We start from the raw sequence: 13649 nt of genomic DNA on the forward strand, positions 1-13649 counted from the left end.
GGTACGAACACGTGTAAAGCCCGCGCCGATGTGTGTCTGAGAGAAGGGTGACAGAGATTGGGGGGCTCCTTCCCGTGTCCCGCCGGCGCAAAAGGGAAGGACTCACTCATGTTCACCTTTGTTTCCCCCCCTTTTTTTCCATCGCGGTATTCACTGACTACATCTCACCACTCACGAGACACTGAAACACAACTGACAAAACCTCCGGGTTCCCTCTCTCTGTAACGCGTGGGCGTGGGTGGGTCTGTGTGTTTTCCTTGTGGCTATGCGAGCCCAGGAGTGGTGCTTTGAAGAGCATGTGCTTTTTCTTCAGTACTGCTCTTCGGAGCGGCCATCTGGCGTACCAGGCCCTGTGACACACCAAAGCACCCTCCCCCCTCCCCTCCCTAAAAAAGGGCAGAGCAGATATAGGTAGGTGATCCTGGCGTAGCAGTTATATAGCGGCGTTTGCACATAAAAGGATAGGTGTGAGTGAGCGTCAGCGTGTGTAAATCTGTGACAGGGGAAGCAGCAGGTGACTTGGAGAGTGTCTCGGGATGGGGGGGGAGGGAGATGGGCTCAAATGAAACATTATGGTGGTGAAAGAGACTGGGGACTTTGTTTTTTTTTGTCGAAGGGGGAGGGGTGAGGCGAGGATGTGCACAGCGCTGTTTCGTTGGTGTGTGTGTGTCCAAGAATCCCCTCCCCCCTCCCCTCCCATTGTCATCCTCCCCTCACACATTTTGCTTGCATCACTTCCATTTTTCTCCCTTCATCACCTCGCCATCTTGTCGTGTTAAATTCCAGTACTTGCCCTTCATGGTGAGATCGCGGTATCGGTGCAGCACACCCCGCGCAGCCGAGTTCTGGTAGGCGTCAAACTCCACACCAAGGCCGCTGTTACCCAAGAAATCGAGTTGCTGGTCCACCAGCGAGGTGCCATCCTGGTCTGCCTCGTCGCCTTCGTCTTGCGGGACCCCACCACTGTGCGCACCCAGGGTTCGCACCTGAGGTAAAAAGACTCCGTTGTGCTTGGCGCGAAAAGCCCTCTCGAGCTGTGCGCGTTCGTGCGAAAGGCGGAACTGTCGCATCTCGTGCTCGTGTGACTGACGCGAAAACACTTCACTACACATGAACTGCAAGGCTGGGGCCAGTCCAGTTTGTTCATGTTGTGGTCCGAGACGAATACCGAGTGCAGCGGAGATGGGGAACACCGGGATCGTCACACGCCGCTTGAGCTCTGCGAGCTTTACCTGCGTGTCAGTGCCTGTGCTGTCCTTTTCAGTGTCCATTTTGTTGGCAAAGACCATGATGACGCGCTCACTCATACCGGGGAGGTAGTACTCCAGTTCCCGAAGGAGGAGCTCGACTACGTCCCACGGCTGCAACACCTCAGAGTTGTTCCTTGAACTCGCGTCAGGGGCGTACGTGTCACACATGTCCACCACCAAGGCAAGGCATTTTGTCCGCTCCACGTGCCGCAGAAACTGATGACCTAGACCGCGGTTTTCGTAGGCACCTTCAATAAGACCTGGTATGTCTGCCACGCGGCACACATTGCCGTAGAGATCGAGGAGCACCCCCACATACGGGCGGAGTGTTGTGAAGGCATACGGGGCAATAGTGGGCTTGCTGGAACTGATGGCGGACAGAAGGGACGACTTGCCAGCATTTGGGTATCCGACGAGACCGCAGTCAGCGATGGTCTTCAGCTCGATCTGGGCCAGCATCGTGTTGCCCGGCAGGCCCTTGGTGGACTCGATGGGGGAATGATGCCACTTGTTAGCAAACGCAGCATTACCTTTACCACCCTGCCCGCCTTCCAGCAGCACAATTTCCATTCCCTCCTCATCCATGTCGTATTGCACTTCATTGGTGTCCATATCCACCACCTGAGTACCCAGCGGAAGCGGCAGCCACAAATCCTGTCCGCGTTTGCCGTGTGCCTCACGGGAGAAGCCGCAGCAGCCTGCGCCGGCGGAGATTTGGCTACCCATGTCTTCGATGTGACTGAGGTCGGTGTGTTGCTTGACGCATCGGAGCATCACATTACCGCCGTTGCCGCCATTACCGCCTCCTGGGCCGGCAAGCTCGTTTCCATGCTCGTGTGCCATGATGCTGGCACCATCGCCGCCAGTCCCGCTGCAAACAAGTACCTTGACGCGGTCGACGAAGCGGCGCTCCGCCCTGTGCGCGCGCCAACCAGAGCGTAGCATGTACGGTGATATGTAAGGAGAGGGAAGGGGGTAATACTTAAAGGCATACACAGGAGACTGTAAAACCAATGTGGAGCTGCGAGACTTGCGTCTCCACGGCCTTTTTACAGGATGTGGTCAGTTGTATCCCCCCTCTGTATGTGTGTGTGGGGGAAGGGGGAAAATACTAACAGGAGAAAAGGAGAGAAGGACGGGAATATTTCGAAGAGGCTAGTTGAGGTCAAAGATGAGAGAGAGAGAGGGGGGGAAGGGGGGGGACGGATGCACTATATTCCCTGCGTGCTGAGGCCTTCGTGTAGCAGGCCTACACGCTGCACACAGCGACCACGCTCAAGCGCACATAACACGCATAAATCAACACAATACCGGATCTCTCTCTCCTCTTTTATTGCTCCTTTTATTATTCTACTTGAAGCCCGTTTTGTATGCGGAGCCCCCCCCCCCTCCCTCCCATCCCAAGAAAAACCTCCATTTGATCGCATTCCCAAGAGCGGTCAACTGCGTGAGGGGGAAGGAGAGGGATAGGGGAAGACAAGATCTGTTTATTCGAAAGAGTTGACGCGAGGTTTAGCGCCTTATACACACACACACGGACATCCCACACAAACATTCACACATCTGCCATGTTTCGCGCAACATCACTACAAGTACAGCGACGACGCAAACACAATATCGCGCTTGATGAGTTGGATGCCCTTAAGGAACTTGTCGTGCAATTCGATGCTGCCGATAGCTGGCGACCGCGCCGCAGAGGCTAGCTGGCGCAGCATCTCTTCCAGGCGACGCATCATGCGCACGATCTCGCCCTCGTACGCGGTTGTCTTGCTCACGAGGTCAACGAACTTCGCCCCCTTTGCCCAGAGGTAGGTGACCTCCATGAGTGACGGCATTACCTTTTCCACTGAGCTGTTCTCTTGCATGAGTCCGCTTTCGGCGCTAACGGTGGCGATGCGAGTCACAATTTCGTTTAGGTCCTTCAGCGGCTGCTCAAACTCTTGCGGCAACAAAAAGCCGTCTGGGGTACGATGCACGTTGACAAGGCAGGACAAAAGAGCCACAATCATTTCCGTCTCCATGGAGTTCAGCACACCCTTGAAGAGAAGCTCCGTGAGCAAGATTTCGTTCTCATCCGTCGTCGTTATCTCGCACGCCACACGAGCCTTGCGGAGGATGATGTTATCCTTGTCAATGTAGTCCAGGCGACGCAGCACACGCATCATCTGCCTCAGCTCCTCAGAGAAGACCGCCTTACCCATGCCGGCTAACTCACCTTTCACCAGCTCTAGTTGGGCCTCGAGGTCTGCCTTTCTCTTAAATTGATCAAACTCTTCTTGCAGCTCTGGCGTAGGGGATGTGGTAAGCATGTTACCCTCCAGTTGCTTCTGCAAGTTCGACACCTGTGTCTGGAGCTTACTCAGCTGAGCGTCCTCGGCGCCCATGTGGGCAGCGGTGAGTACAGGCACCTTGCTGCCGAACTGGCGCAAGAGCTTCGAGAGAATTTGCACTACCTCTGCACGCCCACGCTCCGAGTCGGGGTTTTCAGGGAGATTCGTCTTGAGCGTTGAAAGACTCTGCACGTCTGAGAAGTCGAACGTAACCGTGTACAGGTCCGCTTTCTCTGAGGTGTACTCGCTGACTGGGCATGGTGTCAAGGCGCTAGGATTCGAGACGCTCGCCTTCATGCAGATCACTGCGGCTTGGATTGAGAAAGCGCTGGCGTCGCTGAAGTCGGGGTTAGTGCTCTTCGCGGAGAATGAGCGGCAGATGCCCCACCCAAAGTCGAGCTGGTCGGAAGCGCGGACGATATGCACAAAGCGCCCTCCCTGGACCCAGTTCTTCAGGAACTTGGGCTGTCGCAGAATCTGGTCAACCTCCGATTTCTTCTTTGCGATCATGCCTTCGCAAATCGTGTATTGCCGGAAGGCGTTCTCGTGAGGCACGTTGATCTCGTCGATGGACTTGCGCAGAACGGCTTCCTTCTCTTCCAACGCTGGCTTGTTACGCAGTCGCTGGAACTGCGAGAAGCTGCGCTTCATCATGAACTCAGGATCGACGTCCTCAACACGCAACAGGTTCAGAACCATATTGTACGTCAGGTGGAAGCTGCTGAGCAGCACGTCAGCACCACCGCCGGTCAGCTGCTTCAGCATGTCGGGCTCCACTGCTTCATCCACCATAGCGATGACAACGCCGACGCGGTCGAGACCACGACGACCGGCGCGCCCTGACATCTGAATATACTCGCCGCCAGTGAGGTAGCGGTTTTTCTCGCCATCGAACTTCTTGACAGCGGTGAAGACCACCGTACGGGCCGGCATGTTCAGACCCATGGAAAAGGTCTCCGTAGAAAACAGAACCTTGACCAGACCCGCCTGGAAGAGAATCTCGACAACCTCCTTCAGAATTGGAAGAAGTCCGGAGTGATGAATGCCGACACCACGCTTCAGGAGTGGGAGAAGATGCTCAATCGCGGGCAGTTTCCGGTCCTCTTCCGCCAGCGACTCCATAGCGTTGCTGAACACCTCCATCACGAGCGCATCCTCTTCTGTGTTATTAAAGTTCAGCCGCGAGAGGGCGAGGGCGTTGCGCTCACACTCCGCCTTGGCGAAGGAAAAGACGATCACAGGGTACATGTTGCGGTCCATCACAAGCTTCACAATCTCCATCATAGATTGCGAGGAGCCGCCACGGCTTCGACCGCCGGCGCTGCCGCCCTTGTTCCCGCGCGGGCCTCCCGTGGCGCCATTGCCCGGGCCGGTTGCACTCGCACCGTTGGCACCGCCCTCCGCCCCCATTGACGTCATTGCCTTGCTGAAGTTGTCATCGCGAAATTTGCCCTTTTCATCTACAATGAGAAAGATGCCGTCGGCCCCAGCCGGGTACAGGTAGTGCTGCAGAGGCACTGGCCTGTAATCTGTGTGAATGACGTGAACTTTTGTGGTAGGATGGATGCTCTCCACCCAGTCCGCAAACTCGCGCGCGTTTGGGATGGTGGCGGAGAGGAACACGTACTGGCATCCTTCTGGGAGCAGGCTGATCGTCTCTTCCCACACCACGCCACGAGACTTGTCGCGCATGTAGTGCACCTCATCGAAGACAACGCAACCGACTTCGCGCAGCATTTCCGTTCCGCGGTACAACATGCTACGAAGGATCTCCGTTGTCATGACGAGACAGTCAGAGTCTGGCTTAATGGTGGTGTCGCCGGTCATGAGACCGACGGAGTCGAATTTCTCGGAGAATTCTCGAAACTTTTGGTTGCTGAGTGCCTTGATGGGGGAGGTGTAGATGACACGTTTCTTCTCTCGAAGTGCCTTGGCGATGGCGTAGAGCGCCACGGTGGTCTTACCTGCCGACGTGTGCGCCGAAACGAGGACGCTGTCGCTGTTCTCGAGAGCGTCAATACTCGCTTTCTGAAACGTATCGAGCTCATAGGGGAAGGTAATGGCTGGGTCGACCTCCCGGCGTGCGCGCTTTTCGGCCGGCTCGTTCTCACGGGTATCCGACATTTTGTAAAACCGTAGGCTTGACTTTGGGATCTCACAATGTGTATCGTGTGTGTGTGGGTATAACGGAGATCACACAGTATTAGAGTATGGAGGACAGGGGCGATGCACCCAGGTGCAGATGAGGGGGTATGCTTGACCTCGTGTGCGTGAGTGCACCTATAATAGGCAAGGGATGGATTGAAGGAGTGGGGAGGGGGGACAGCTTCGGGTAGTGGTGCGCCCTCCTTTTCTTTCCGCCACACCAAATAGTGGATACGATTCGTCGAGAAGCAATTTGTCCACGCCCACTCCCACTCGCGGACATTCTCATTCAATGCTTCTCTTACGTTCATATATATGTATATATTTGCATGCGTGTGTGTGTTTGTGTGTGAGTGTGTGCGGCGGCTGTCGAGACAGCCACAATGCTGTTAAGCGAGGGGCCAGAGGAAACAACAATAACAAAAAAATGAGCAGCGAATGCGCGGAGGTCGCGTGCGCCCTCTTGCCTTTATTTCGGTGCGGCGAGCAGCGGGTCGCAGCGACACGCATGCCTGTGTGCGCGTCGCCATGAGGGGGGTTTCAAGAGTTTGTAGAAAGGGTATACATTTCTCAACTCTCCCCCTCCCCTCTTTATTGCCAAGGTACTTGTGCTGTGGTCTTGATTGCTTTCCAGGGCACTACAAGACACACTCGATGGACTGTCGGAGCGTGTCCATGGTGCAACCAGGCTCCAGCTTACGGCACGGCACACCGCTTCGGTCGCACAGGTACTTCGTGTAGTTCCACATAGGGGCTCCCTGTTGTGCCCGTAGCAACTGGAACAGCGGGTCAGCTGAGGGATTTTTCACGTTGATCCGGTCGAAGACAGGAAAGAGCAAGCCAAGGTCTTGGCTCCACTGTGCGATTTCTGCATTGCTGAGCGGCTCTTGGTTAGCAAACTGATGGCACGGGAATGCAAGAACGGTGAACTTGCGTGGGCCGTACGTTTCTTGAACCCGATTTAGCATGTCGATATTCATGGGTGTGAAGCTGCACTGCGACGCCGTGTTCACAAGGAGTGTCACATAACCTGAGTACTTTTGGAGTAAGATGGTCTTGCCACCCTGCACGGCGCTGTAAGTAAAGATGGATGCCATGACCAGAAGGAGAAGTCTCACAGACACACAATGCTGAATGTGTGCTATCAGGTGGCAGGGAAGGGGGAGGGGGTGGGGAAAGACGAGGCGCAGAAACTCGACGCCGCTGTGCACGACAGAGACTTTAGCGAGGAGTTTCTGTCTTGTGGTGCGATTCTGCCTAACAACGTACACCACTCGTATGCATCGACAAAGGGGAGGAGGGAGGAGGAGGAGGGGATATCCAGAAAAAACACACGTGACCGTGCAGACATGGAGAACAAGAAGGGATGTGGGAGCTCGTCATCCGTCCACATCCGGGGAGGGAGGGAGGGAGAGGGGCGAACGATGGGAACGGAAACAAAAAAAACCTGTAGCGCCACAGACTCCATTGCCGACGAAAAGAACAAGAGTGGGGCGTCGCTTGCCAAACGTCGTGAGGAGCACTTTGCTATTGTTGCGTGACAGGAAAGGTTTGCTTTTTGCTTCTGCAGCGTGAATGACGTGATCTCACCCAACGGCGCTTACGCGCTTTTCACCTCCTCTGTGCAGTTTACTGCCATTGGAGTCGAAGAAAAATGCGAGAGTTTTTACTCGAACGGTTAGTGCAACAAGGGCTGCGGCAAACCCAGTGACAAAGAGAGAGAGGAAGCGGGGAGGTGAGGGCCGGTAGGAGATACCTGGCATCAGGTGGCAAAACCCAAAGTAGGGTGTAATTAAGACACTTGATGAGCTGCTGCTGCTGCTGCTGCTACTGACACAACACAATGCGGCTAGTTTTGTAGTGTCAAAACCTTCTTCGCGTGTTCCTCCAGTGCTTTTCGAATTGTTGTCTCGAAGAGCTCCTTGGCAGCCTGCACCGCGCACTCGAGCAGCCGCTTGGCTGACTCTGGAAGCAAACGCGAGGTGGTTTCTAGCCAAATGATATTTCGCGTGTCGTGTCCTGTGAATGCCGCCGCAATCACTGGGCACTGAGAGCGCAGTTCGTCATTTGTCAAGTCTACCAGCATTTGCTCGTCTAACAGTCCTACATTGATGCAGCACACCGCGTCCCGCATGGCGATGTTCGCGTCAATTAGGGCTAGGCACGCAGCGTTGATGCACGCAATCTTTTCGTTTCCATCCTTCTGAAGGACCTCGACGTACATGTGAATCTGTGAGTTAGGGTATTGGGAGAGGAGGATGAGGGAGCGGGCCACTTGAACCACGGCGGCGCTGATGTCTTCCGAGAGTTTGTTACGCCGCTGCGGATTGCGACGGTTTTCCCCCGCAAAAGCGGCGACAGCCACCTCGCACGTGACGAGCGCCTTATCGCTCTTGGCTTCTTGCTTGTGAAGCGACTCTCGTGGCCCAAAGACGGAGGCGCAAACTTTCGATTGCCCAAGCGTCACGTCGCAACTGCCGTCACTGGCGGAAAGCGTGCCGAATGCGATGACCATGCGCCGCGCCTCCAGCGGACGGCGTCCGTCCTGTCGAAGACCCGCTGGACTAACGTACTCCTTTTGACGAGACATTTGCCGGTTCGTTTCGCTTCTTGTGTTGTTCCTCTTTTCTTTGCCATGAACAGAGATGTTTGCAGCTCGCGCAAAGAGAGTGGGTGGGGCGGGGAAGCAACGGAGTGAGGCACAGCGCGATGGAGGTGCATAGAGAGCAGTTGAAGGAAGCAAACAAAAAGGTTTGTAGGAGGATGGAGGAGGAGGAAAGGAAGCGATGCGTCGCTACGAGCATGCTGGGTTCCCTGTAACTTTTTCGTTCAGGAAAGTGAGGTGGAGGAAAAGGAAGAGCCGCCAACAACGTAGAGGGGCGCATGTCATGGGCCATACTGAGGAAAGGAATAGAGTGGTGCTTCAGACTCAAGGTCGAATTGCGTGCGTGTGGTGTGTGTGTGTGTGTGTGTATGTAGGGGTGTCTGAATGACCGAAGCAGATCGTTTTGCAGATGAAAAAAAGAGGAGAGATGCGTTCAAAAAATATCGATATTTTCCTTTTTTATTTGCCATTTCGGTGTTTGATGTTAGCCGTTGTGCAACAATCGCAAATAAACGCCCTCTGCGCGTAAAATAGTTTTTTTTGGAGTTGTGTCGCTCATCTCACATCACCATCATCATCGTCCCGAGATGCAGTTTCTGTCTGGATACCGAGAATACAATGAACGTGTGCCCTTGTGCAGTTCTGATGTTGGGCGATCAGGTCAATCAGTTCATCCGCGAGGTCTTTTGCGACGTTGTAGCGGTGTAAAAGCTCTGCAAGTGGCAACGTTGACAGCTCCCACCACAGCAACTGGTATGGCGTTGCGTTTTCATCTTCGGATGGCATACACCGTGTGTTTTTCGTTGGCGCGAGGTGGTGCTCAAGGCGTTTCTTGTGGAGGGGGGGGGGGGTAAACAAAAAAGGGAGAAAAGGCGAGGCGGGGAGAAAGGGTTGTCAGCGACGAGGGGGGGGGGACAGCAAAAAAAAAGAAAATGAGCAAATCTGGGAATTGAAACCCTCCCGTTGCTTCTCTGGATCGTCACGCCCCCACTGAGGTGTTCGTGTAGAACGTACCTTCGAGGTGAGCAGCGGGGGCAGGGGTGGCTGTCACTCATGTCCTACATCATTCTTCTTACACCTCATGTATGCCACCAAGGAGGAAAGGGTCTGCGCCTTCGCGTAACATCATCAGACTAGCACACGAGCATCTCCGAGTCTGATGAAAACGGGGACAGGAGGAGATGGACAGTATTTCCAGTGGTTTTCATCATCGTGCACGTGCATCCAGGGAGGGCTGTGTGATGAGGACGTACAGTGCAACAGGTATAGAGCAACGATAGAAGTGAGATCAATAATGAAGGGAACTCCCGCCCAGAGCATAAAGAACAGACCTACAAACACCCTCACACACACACACACACACAGATGCCACACGGGATAGTCATGGTGGACAACAAAAGGAGAACATATATATGTGTATATATATACGCATAGATATATACATGCACACCAACAGATGCACATCCATGAATGGGTCGTGCGTGGACAAGGGAGATGAGAACGACACCACAGCGCAGCAAACTTAAGCGTACAGCTAACAAACAAGGTGGATGGTGTACGTGCATGTAGTTGTGGCGGATGATTGTGTGTGTGTGTATGTGTGTGTGTGTGTGTGCGTGCGTGCCTGTGTGTGTGGAGAGAGGGGGGTGGGGGAATCTGAACGAGAGTACTTTGTCTCAGCCCCCTCCGCTCTCCCACCCTTCAGTGTTTCCACATCACGTGTCGAGCGAATGGTGCGCTGGGCGGAAGAGGAGCAGGTGCAGTTCTACCCCACACAGGGTGATCGGCACATGACTGGCGCTATATACGACACTGATAGTCACCCGCCATCACGGTGTAGCGGATCCACTTGTTTGCTGTGTATATCATCGTTGGCTCCTTGATCGTCAGCTCCTTGATGCGCAAGCCAGTGAGCGACAGAGAGACGCACTGGAATGCTATGCGAATGGGCGGCTTCGTCCACAACGTCTCTGTGCCATCCGTAGGGGCGATCTGTCGAACTTCTGCAAAGAATGCGATTTCCTCCCCGCTTTTCACCTGTGACAGCCGCCACACGATGGCGCCCGTTCCGGCATCGTACTCGGCTTTGCCCTGTCCCACCTTCACCGCAGCCGTGGCCGTGTTATCCGGGCAGGGGACGCTCACTTGGACGTCCTTGGTGGATTGGCCAGCTGGGGCGTCTGAGCGGAGTATGAACTCGATCTCGGTGCGTGTCCTAGAGATCTCCCGTGCTTTGGCTGACATCACTTTCATTGGTGGCTGTATATTCACACTGGAGCGGTACGTCATGAGGGTGAACTTTCCATCCGGTGGCACAAACGTTACCCGCTGTGCTTCATCACCAGCGGCCTCGAGGCGGACGCAGTTGTGAAAAGAGATGTCCGAGAGGGAGACCAGCTCCCCCGCCCCACCGCTCTCGGACGCGCCGTCGAGGCCGCGGTTCATCGCTCTCGCGTTCCAGTGGAGTTGGCACTCCGGCATCCCCGCTAGGAAACTGTTCATAATTACTCGCCCCGAGACACTACTCTGCAGAATTTCTCCCGTTTGGGAGAGCAACACATTAACGTCTTCAAACACGTCAATGTACACCTCGTTCATGCTGAACACGAGACCCTCTTCGCGCCACGGCGTCTCGCCGGTCATCCTATCTGCGATGCGCTCACATTTGCGCGTGTTTTTTAGCACTGCAGCGTCCACGCCGTCTGCTTTGACAAACTTTCGAATAACCTCGGCGTCCGTCAGAATGGGGTATCCGAAGTCCATCGACTCATCGATGATGCCCAGGAGAGAAACAAAGTTCTCCTTGATCTGCTTTTCGTCCAAGCTCGTGTAGTACTTTTGGATGTACTGTAGCAGTCGCACACCATACTGGAGACACATAAGGCAGTTCACATTGGAGTCGGACACCATCACGATGTACAGCTCCGTCAGCTTCATGTGAATAAAGCATACACGGTTCACAACGTTGATAGGGCAACGGTCAGCCTGCTTCGTGGAGATGATCTCATTGCAGAAGGTCTCAGCTAGCGAGCGCACCGTATGCCCCGCCCGAAACGTCCGCGAGAGCACCACGTCACCGCGGGAGTTCAAGAACATCAAAACCGATATCATTGTTCAATCTTCCACCTGCAAACGGCAGTCAAACCATGCGAGGCATTCTGTATACACGTGATGTGACGTGCAGCGCATACGTGCGACTCAAAGGGAGGAGCAGGGAGGGGGGTGTTGTGCAGGGGGGATAATTTCAATAAACAGAGCATGGTGTGAGATGGGATAGTAAGAAGAGGGGGAAGGGGGGGGGGAGTACGACGTTTGAGGCTTGCCCCCGCTACGTAGCACCACCGTGTGCGCCTTAGATACGTTCTACTTGTTTTTTTTCCCTTTCGCCAGACCTGCACAAATAACAAAAAAGATGGCGTGACTCCACTCACTCACTCATCTAGGAACACATCCGCATGTCCCAGGCATGCAACACTACCAATCACCACTACAGCATAAGGGAAAGAGACGTGCAATTGCAAAGCGCAGATGAAAGGCATCTGTGTGGCACTCACTCGTTCGGCTCATTGGTGGCTCGCGCGACATCGGCAATGTGCTTTTTATACTCCGCCTGCACCTCTCGCTTTCGCTTCCGCCGCTCGAGGGCCTTTTTATCCCGATCTTCGTCATACACTGACACTCGCAGCACGCGGTCCTTGCTCAGCGCGTACTCGTTGAGCGCGCCCACTGCATTATTCGCAGCTTCGCATTGTTCGTACACAATAATGGCGCACCCCTTTGTGATGGAGGACGACCCGATACGGATCTGCTGAATGCCGCCGTAGGCGCCAAAGAGGGAGTAAAGGTACTCACTCGTGCATTGTTTTGAGGGGATGCCGGTCACGAGCAAAATGCGTTCATCTGGCATGGCTTTGGCGCGCACGTTCGCTTTGTTTGAACCAACGTGAGAAGACACCACCAAAACAGGCTACAGGAAAAGAAAAGGGCCAGCTGAGTTGGCAGAAAAGTTAGATAACAAGCATTAGAGGCAGCCGCAGGCACATAAACGAGACCAGACTGGGTATGTACACACATGCTCTCGGCACCCCCTTCCCCCCCCCCCCCTTGCGACAGTGTGGAACCTTAGAGGGGATTTGAGCTACCGATACTCGAGCGACACGCGTACCGGGCATTTCCTGACCAAGAAGTGCTTGCGATCCTCGTACGCGCATCAAAGAAGACACGGGGAGGTCAGACATGATAAGCTGAAATAACATGAGCTTTTTTTTTTGTGAAAACACGCACTGACACCCCTCAAAAAAAACGTAGGCCTCAATAGGAGCATCCACACACACACACACACACACCAAAAGAGACGAAACATTCCCTCAAAAAAAGAAAGAAGTACTTTCTGGTAAAGAATTCGAAAAAAAAAAGATCCTGCAAGAATGAAAAAGTACACATGAAGAGCTGTGTGTTCCCCCCCTCCTCCTCCTCCTCTTGCTTTTGAGTATCTTCTGTTGAGGATCACTCGAGATCGATGGAGATAGCTTCTACAGAGGGCACACACGCCACATTGCTCGCGACAACGCAATCGCCGCCGACGAGGACTAACGTTTCGATTATGCGCTTCAAGAAAGTTACCTGTGCAGCATCGTTTGTGACGAGGAGGCTCGGGTCAATCTGTCTCGTGAAGGCCTCGTACCCCTTTTCTGTCGTGCAGAAGAGGACGCGGTGGCGCTCGATTCCGTCAACCGCCTTGATGAGACTAAGGATCCTCTTCTTGTCATCAGCGCCCTGAATACGGCACATAAGATACACTTCTGAGGAAAATGCGTAGAGCCGGAGAATATCCAGAGCTTTCCCCTGGGCCTTCCAGCTCTTACCGTCGTGCAGAACCTCCCACGCAATACAGACTTTTTTCCCAATGAACGCCTTCTGCTTTATGCGCGCCAGGGCATTACATGTTTCACCACCATCGCGCGGCGCACTCAAAGACCGCCTTGGATCGCCCGGAGGCCGTTGAACTGGACCTTTTCTTCTGTAAAAAATGTACAACGACACCGCACCTACCACGATAGCGACAAGCGTCGTGGTGGACACTGGTAGCCTCTCAGAAACCTCCTCTAGGAAGGATCGACGGATTACGCGAACCATGACGTAGTGTAGGTTAATAGCGAGCTCTGACCCTCCCTTTTTTTTTTGTGCTGAGTTCTTTTTTGTGTTGGCCGATGTCTTGGGGGGAAACTCCCCAGCATAGTGGGGTGGTGGAAATGAAAGAGAAAGGACATCGCGGGAATGGAAAACGGAAGTGGAAAAAACAAAAGGCTCCAACATTCC

General features: G+C 54.2%; 8 protein-coding genes across 8 annotated transcripts; all 8 read right to left on the reverse strand.

Moving 5' to 3' along the window:
• Positions 1–731: 731 nt before the first annotated feature.
• JKF63_00301 (uncharacterized protein) lies at positions 732–2195 on the reverse strand (the record flags this gene model as incomplete). The annotated part of the gene is made up of 1 exon (XM_067896353.1): positions 732–2195. The coding sequence occupies one exon, from the start codon at positions 2193–2195 to the stop codon at positions 732–734; it is 1464 nt and encodes a 487-aa protein (XP_067752510.1).
• Positions 2196–2836: 641 nt separating this feature from the next.
• Positions 2837–5704, reverse strand: JKF63_00302 (uncharacterized protein; the record flags this gene model as incomplete). The annotated part of the gene is made up of 1 exon (XM_067896354.1): positions 2837–5704. The coding sequence occupies one exon, from the start codon at positions 5702–5704 to the stop codon at positions 2837–2839; it is 2868 nt and encodes a 955-aa protein (XP_067752511.1).
• Positions 5705–6363: 659 nt separating this feature from the next.
• Positions 6364–6822, reverse strand: JKF63_00303 (uncharacterized protein; the record flags this gene model as incomplete). The annotated part of the gene is made up of 1 exon (XM_067896355.1): positions 6364–6822. One exon carries the CDS (start codon positions 6820–6822, stop codon positions 6364–6366), a length of 459 nt encoding a protein of 152 aa, XP_067752512.1.
• A 752-nt stretch (positions 6823–7574) lies between these two features.
• Positions 7575–8315, reverse strand: JKF63_00304 (uncharacterized protein; the record flags this gene model as incomplete). Its single annotated transcript, XM_067896356.1, has 1 exon — positions 7575–8315. One exon carries the CDS (start codon positions 8313–8315, stop codon positions 7575–7577), a length of 741 nt encoding a protein of 246 aa, XP_067752513.1.
• A 570-nt stretch (positions 8316–8885) lies between these two features.
• JKF63_00305 (uncharacterized protein) lies at positions 8886–9116 on the reverse strand (the record flags this gene model as incomplete). The annotated part of the gene is made up of 1 exon (XM_067896357.1): positions 8886–9116. One exon carries the CDS (start codon positions 9114–9116, stop codon positions 8886–8888), a length of 231 nt encoding a protein of 76 aa, XP_067752514.1.
• A 1014-nt stretch (positions 9117–10130) lies between these two features.
• On the reverse strand, positions 10131–11441 carry JKF63_00306 (uncharacterized protein; the record flags this gene model as incomplete). Its single annotated transcript, XM_067896358.1, has 1 exon — positions 10131–11441. The coding sequence occupies one exon, from the start codon at positions 11439–11441 to the stop codon at positions 10131–10133; it is 1311 nt and encodes a 436-aa protein (XP_067752515.1).
• A 439-nt stretch (positions 11442–11880) lies between these two features.
• JKF63_00307 (uncharacterized protein) lies at positions 11881–12237 on the reverse strand (the record flags this gene model as incomplete). The annotated part of the gene is made up of 1 exon (XM_067896359.1): positions 11881–12237. The coding sequence occupies one exon, from the start codon at positions 12235–12237 to the stop codon at positions 11881–11883; it is 357 nt and encodes a 118-aa protein (XP_067752516.1).
• Positions 12238–12836: 599 nt separating this feature from the next.
• JKF63_00308 (uncharacterized protein) lies at positions 12837–13466 on the reverse strand (the record flags this gene model as incomplete). Its single annotated transcript, XM_067896360.1, has 1 exon — positions 12837–13466. The coding sequence occupies one exon, from the start codon at positions 13464–13466 to the stop codon at positions 12837–12839; it is 630 nt and encodes a 209-aa protein (XP_067752517.1).
• Positions 13467–13649: the final 183 nt, after the last annotated feature.

Source organism: Porcisia hertigi, chromosome 36 (genome assembly GCF_017918235.1).
Source record: "Porcisia hertigi strain C119 chromosome 36, whole genome shotgun sequence".
Classification (NCBI taxonomy): domain Eukaryota; phylum Euglenozoa; class Kinetoplastea; order Trypanosomatida; family Trypanosomatidae; genus Porcisia; species Porcisia hertigi.